The 7212-nt window shown below is 38.2% G+C and overlaps 1 protein-coding gene across 1 annotated transcript; it reads left to right on the top strand.

Moving 5' to 3' along the window:
- The first annotated feature begins 4837 nt into the window (after positions 1-4837).
- On the top strand, positions 4838-5930 carry LOC149038258 (melanocyte-stimulating hormone receptor-like). The gene has a single exon (XM_089187230.1). It carries the CDS (start codon positions 4853-4855, stop codon positions 5777-5779), a length of 927 nt encoding a protein of 308 aa, XP_089043356.1. The 5' UTR covers positions 4838-4852; the 3' UTR covers positions 5780-5930.
- Positions 5931-7212: the final 1282 nt, after the last annotated feature.

Genomic DNA, 7212 nt, shown 5'->3' on the forward strand with positions numbered 1-7212 from the left:
AGAAGAAGGAGGCAGTAGGGGAGGGGGTGTGCAGATTTTTGGGATATGTATATTTCTTTTTCTTTTGCTTCCCTGACCTAGTCTACTGATTACAAATTTTATTTCGCCAATTAAATTCCATTTTGCCAAATTAAACTTCGCTTCATCGTGTGTCATTTCCTTGTAAACAATCTGCATTTAATCACGTATTCTAATCGCAATGTCCAACCCCACTGGAAAAAGTTCACTATCGGTAGCAGTTAGTGTGAATTTTTTCCAGTGGGGCTGGACATTGCGATTAGAATACGTGATTAAATGCAGATTGTTTACAAGGAAATGACACGCGATGAAGCTAAGTTTAATTTGGCAAAATGGAATTTGATTGGCGAAATAAAATTTGTAATCAGTAGACTAGGTCAGGGAAGCAAAAGAAAAAGAAATATACCTATCCTTAAAATCTGCACACCCCCTCCCCTACTGCCTCCTTCTTCTTGCTTTTCTGATGGTAATTACGTTTCTAAGTATTAATTCACTCTATTTGAGACAACAAGGTAGTTTTCCATTACCAGAAATCCGAGATATCGATCATACTTGACCTCTCCTGGCCTTGGCCAAGAAACAACTATAAAGAAATGTGTGGGACAAAAAATAAATGTTCAAAATCTTCAAGGATCTTTCATTTTCTTGTCAAGATCTTCAGGGGTCTTTTATTTTCTTTCCAAGATCTTTAATTTTCTTGCCAAGATCCTTACGGATCTTCAAAATTTTCCTGCCAAGATCGTTCAGGATCTATTACTTTCTGTCATTTCAAACTAAACTTATAGATAAATATTCGCCACCCAGAATGCCTTCAATGAAAATCACCAACGGGTAGCACACATGATTTTATGTGGAACGAGCAAATGCAATTAGGCAATCTCATTCAAATTTTCGTTTAATTTCCGACTCGAGTTATGACGAACAAGAACGAGGAGCATGTGGTTCACTCGTTAATTTATGTAGGACAAAAAAAAAAAGAGCAAAGAAGACGATCATTTATTCCAAAATCTATGTGTTAGCTGGATTTCAGCTTATTTTCATTTTCTACAGGTGTGCTGATAAATATTCAGTTACGCTGTGTTCTTAATATAACCTACATTTTTTCAAAAGAAGTCAAATGATGTGTTAAAGAATTCGTATTTTGATTTGTCGCCTTAAATTCTTCTCTGACTGAAAATACCTGCCAAGTTTTGTATCATTTAATAAGCAAGGAATGTTTTACATCTTCCCCTCGAAACGTGTGTTTGTGACAACTGCTTCCTCTTTCAATTTCTATAATGCGAACAGGATGTAACACGTAGACGGTAGTTTATAATCAAAATAAAAAGGAAAAACGCTTCAGATTATCTCGTAACACTCAGTTTTCTCGGTTCTCACTAAATATTCTTCCAAAAAAATAGAGTAAGCAGGGACACAGCACTTTAGATCGATAACATTTTCATAACTTGCTCTTGTCTGCGATCATATGGTCTAGTGTGTTGTTGGTAATTTAGTGTTAACAACTGGGTTGAAAACGTAAATTAGCCACCGTAAAGGGTAAAAAAGCTGACGTTTCGAGCGTTAGCCCTTCGCCATCGCTCTGACGAAGGGCTAACGCTCGAAACGTCAGCTTTTTTACCCTTTACGGTGGCTAATTTACGTTTTCAACCCAGTTGTTAACACTAAATTACCTGCTTTACTCTCCCACCGACGCAGCACCACAGTTTCTTTAGAAACTTACCCCTTTATTCTAGTGTGTTGTTGCCGGCTTACTTTGCTGAAAGACCTATATGAAACCAAGACCCCACGCCTCATACCGGATTGTCTATATTTTACAATGTAATAAGTTTTTCTTTGTTAATACAAACTGGCAATGTTATTGATGGAACACAGCGAGTGGGTGAGACAAAAATCCACTTGGTCTAATTAATTATTTCAGAGCTTACCTTAAAACGACGTTTCGTCAGCGATGGAGCGTTGAATTCGTCCCTAAGAACCTGTTAAATTTGTAAAATTTTGCAAGACCGAAGATATTTTGATGAGTTCTTCAGAAGGTGACTTATAACACGAACGGCGTCGAGAGGGTACTCTTTTCCTAGTGGTCTCACGACGTAGGAATATTTGATTTTATTCCTCTGAAATTTAGCTCGCGATAACCTAGAAGCAACGCTTCGAGCTGGGGATGGCAAGCGTTAAAAATTTCTCACTGCCACCAAAATGATGCAAATGACTCACTTTTTGTTTCACGACCATAATGATATTTTTACCATTGCGTGACATTCTCAGGAAAACCAAAAGTTGATGACACATTGTGAACTTTCCCGAGGAAATGAGTCATAAATAGTTAATAATACACGGGCGCGCGTAGATGCGATTTTGGTTGATGGAATACAATTCAAGCACGTGAAAAATTGCCTAATGTTAACGTAGTGCAATGATTGGGTATGTTCTAATGGACTTTGGACGTTCTTTTTATGGTACGTGATGGAACGTGAGTTGTTAGACGTGTTCGTTGCGCGTAAAGGAGCCGTAAAAACACGTTTGACTTAAAAAATAACACAACAAGTGAAATGCGAAACTTTCATGTCCCGATAAATCTCGACCTTAATCAACGAGGCTCTCGCGAAGACCACAAACCACCACACTTATCAAATGAGCCCAAGATTTCTGGTTAATGTTATTCTTTGTGCACAGCCCCCTGATCCATGACATCATCTATAAGAAAATAGGTATGCGTTACATGGGCGGGTTGAGATGGGACACTTTGTGTACCTAATGTTTTCATTTTTGTAACAGAAAAAGAGCATGACCTTCAAACGGAGGAAAATATCGCGTTACTTCACCTTGTCTGAACTCACACCACAGGCAGCCCAAACTCCAGCTGCGAGATGATCATCTTGCGAAATAAGATTCATGGTGATTTTTTCGGATTTTTTCGGATTTTTTCGGATTTTCTTTACCTGGCGGTGGCATACCTGAATATTTTTATGAGTTGTGCCGTATTTTGACTTTCCCCACAGGCTCGTCAAATTCAAACAAGGAGTGAAAGTACTAGGCAATACTACAAACCAATGAATAGTCTACTAGGTTATTTATGATCCAACTGCTTTTTATTCCGCTATGTCTTTCTGCTCATTTCTCATAAGGTAGGAAAAGCAAAGTGGATAGAGAAGCGCAGTGTGCGTAGCCGACCGGTTAAACAGGTTTTTTTACAGTACAAAATAACCAACTGTACACATGTGGTATATACATATATTTGCATTATTTGAACTCTACCTTGTGCAGTTAGATTATAAAGCCAAATTATCTCGTTGTACCCCTCATCGACGCGGCAACACAATTTCCTTAGAAACTAAACCCAGTTATTCATACGTTGTTGATTACAATGCCTGCAGCTGGTGCGAGGCCAAAGGCAACCAAAATATACTTAATATACTCTGAGAAGAAATCTCCCAAAAACTCAGCATACTTCGTATACACATACCCTAACATTACTAAAATACTTCTCGAGCGCTTCACATGACTCTCACTTTCATACGATCTGATTAGTTATACTTTATTTTTATTGTTTTTACAATTTTTTTATTATTTTACGTTTTTCCAGTCTATCGAGTTCATGTTCCATTCAAAGCCGTTTTCTTCTTGAACAGGTCCACAGGTTCCAACGGTCGATCAGCTGAAAAAGGATTCTTTTTCGACTTGTGAAAAAATGGTATCACAGATGTCTCTCTATTTGCCTCTTACTGCTATTTCATACAAGAGGCTCGTCACAGGTTCCGGAAAAAAGAAATCAACTCTTTGGCACAATAGACAATTTGCTTACGCACTTTGAATGAGCAAACACTGATGAGGAAGTCTTTATGTGTTTATGGAAGAAAGTTTTAGTCATCGTCGCTCGGCGTGTGCTGTTTAAACGAAATATTATGCGCCCCATCTTTTGGAGGTGGATTACATCAAAGATTTGCTTTTTTCTCAGCAGTGCATATGTGAAATGAAATTGACTGCAAACGGTTCTTACAGAGTCCTCTTGTTGTCATGAGCTTTTGAACTCAGTGAACGGCAGTGGTGTCGAGAAACTAAATCATTTTTGCCCCTGATTTTATGTTAGAAGTCCACAGTCAGCATTCAAGTTGTCTCCAACTGATTGACGTTTCGCCTTCCCATTCAAATTTGGTTTCCAGAAGCTGATCATAATTTAAACAACACTTACTCATTTATGCGGCTATCAACGTCACTCTTCCTTAGTAAGGCTGGTTTTTGCCTTAAACTGTGGGATGAAAAAAAAAGCACAATATTTTATTTTAATTTTACCTCTTAGCGCAAAGTCATTCAAAGATTGAACCTAACAAGTTGAATATACATGTGGTGTAGTTGTGACGCTTAACACTGTTAGGGGACAAACATCCTGCCTCTCCTATTTAACAAAGATAATTTGAGGGAAAAGTCGCTGTAAAAAAAACTATTTCATCTTTGGAGGGAACTTCTAGAGTTTATCGATGGAATAACGTGACAGAATTACCCGTTACAAAGAAGTTTACAAAGAATTATATTTAATGTGGCTCTTGTGAAGAAATTGACAGCTCTTGCTTGTCTGAGTAACGAAGGATTGTCCATCGCGCCATAAAATATTAACATTCGTGGATGTTTTGTTCTTATCGCGTTTTGATAAATCATAGCTGACGCAAAAGTAAGGCTTTAAGAAAAATGGTTCATTTTTTGGACACAAATGACTGTATTTCCAAACATTTCAAACGACTAAACGCGACTGAAAAAGTTTTCATATGGTTATTTTGAAAAAAAATAAAGTTTAAGTGATCAACGCTGCGCAGGTGCTCTCAGTGCGGCAGCAAATTCAATGGGAGATGGAATGCAGGTGAACACATTTGAAGAACTTGTATGTTCCTCATCTTTGGCTGGCGAATTTGAACAATACTCATTGCGTCTGTCAGCAATCATCATTTTCTTTTCCCTGACAGCATTTCTTGGGAATTCTCTGATCTTCGTTGCACTTCACAAAGTGTCTTCCCTCCATCCGCCGTCCAAACTCTTGTACCGTTGTCTGGCAACAAGTGATCTGTTAGTTGGTCTTGTAAGCCAGCCTCTCACTGCTACTCTTTGGATGTCGGTTGTTTTCGAAGAGTGGAGACTTTGTCGATTCGCATGGGTAGCAGCCTCCATTTCAGGGTATGGATTATCTCTTATGTCTTTGTTGACAATGGCAGCCATGAGCGTGGACAGACTTCTCGCCCTGTTGTTGGGGCTGAGATACAGACAAATTGTAACTTTGAAGCGCACATATATCATTGTCGCTACTCTTTGTATTGTAAACTTTGTCGCTACTCTATGCAACGTGTTAGATTCTCGTATAGCGCCTTGGTTTGGTCGAATTGTCATCTCATGTTGCCTATTAATCTCGATTGCTTCATATGCTAGGATTTTCTGTGCTCTTCGCCGTCATCACGCTCAGATACAAAGTCATGTTCAACAACAGCCGAGCCAACCAAATGCATTGAACATGGCGCGATACAGAAAGGCAGTGTACAGTGCACTGTGGGTGCAGTTAGTGTTACTTGCTTGTTATGTGCCAGTGATTTTAGTGGGAATTGTGATGGCTCATATAAAAGGAAATTCATCACATTTAGTCGTCGCTCTTGGAATAGTGAGTACCCTGGTTTATTTTAACTCGACTTTAAATCCGTTTCTTTACTGCTGGAAGATTAGTGAAGTAAGAAGAGCAGTTACGAAGACAATCAGACAAGCGCTTTGCTGTCCACGAGGTTAGATCTTCCATTATACTCTTTTTTAGCTGTTTCAAGCGAGTAAGTAACGTGACGATGCTATTAGATAACGCCACCTGCCAGATATTTCATTGAACAGGAAGAAGTAAGAAGCTTAATGAAGTCGCTGTACAAAGCTTTTTAGAAATTCTCACCATAGATCAACATGGCTCATTTTGCGCATGATAAAGCAAAATCATGGAATCATGGATATAACGATATCGTGCGAATTGGAGAATGGTATTCATCTTAATTGAGGGAGGCGTTTGACTACAGTCGGCTTGATACGAAAAAAATTCCTTATCTTATTAACAACCAATGATTTCAATCGCGGCTTCTGTGGATAAACTTTATTTCCAAGTGTACGCACAGCTAAAGGACAGAGAGTCGTATCACTAACGGCAATACTTGGGACAAGTAAGTTTCATACGACGGCAGTTATTTTGAATACAACAACCTATGATTTGATCGACATAAAAAATGCCGTCCACGCAAAGTAGGGCAAAAAACGGGACGCTAGTTTGATTTTACTTACTCGTTTTACTATCTTAGTGATAAGAAAGTACATGTATAGGATAAAATTGATTCCGAAAGGGTAGTGAAGGAGTGACTTTTAAGTTCTTCTCTTACGGGTGGTGAAATAATTTCAAATTTTTAACCTCACTTCATGAAATAAAGCGCATGACTTTGACACGATATTGCCGTACGAACCGTTCAAAGTAAGTCTTGTTAAAGACAAGAAATCGTAATTTTGAGCGAAAAAGTCCAAAATAAATGGTACGTTTCATAAAAAATTTAAGGCCGGTTATTTACACAAGGTCTAACCCAAACCGTGGTTTTACGCGAGCAGTGAAAAGCAGGTGTTCTTTATAAGAGGGTAGATTAATCATAATAAATGTCCTTCCTTCATTAGATCTCGACCTTTTAGATACTATTCACAAAAATATATACCAAGATACAAGGTTCAGCTAAATTGAAGATGGCTTAGAACGCAGTTTTGTCAAACAACGACTGAACTTTGTTTAAAGAACTGGGTCTAAGTGTCAATAGATAAAATCCCAGTGAAATATATTAACTTTCGAGATTCTGTGGTCTCCTGTAGTCTTTCCTGAAGCTAGTAAAAATTTCCATTTTTCTGTTTGATGGCAAAATATTTCGTAGAAGTGGAGAAGACTTACATTTATAGCATTTATTGGTAGATATAGTCGAAATGGTGCCGATGGACTCACTGACTTCTGAGAAGCTCATCGATAACATTGTTTGAACAATGAAAACCCGGAAAGGATTAAACGCTAAGCTTTTTTGTGCAAATAAAGAGATCATCTAGATCACAGGCGACGAGAAAGGATTTTTATTATTTTGAGGGTGTTTATCATTACCCAACATTAGATTATCATAACCATTTCACAAAGAAAGCTGCAGAAATAGCAAAGGAGAA

Source organism: Pocillopora damicornis, chromosome 11, assembly GCF_964200805.1.
Source record: "Pocillopora damicornis chromosome 11, jaPocDami1.2, whole genome shotgun sequence".
Taxonomy (NCBI): domain Eukaryota; kingdom Metazoa; phylum Cnidaria; class Anthozoa; order Scleractinia; family Pocilloporidae; genus Pocillopora; species Pocillopora damicornis.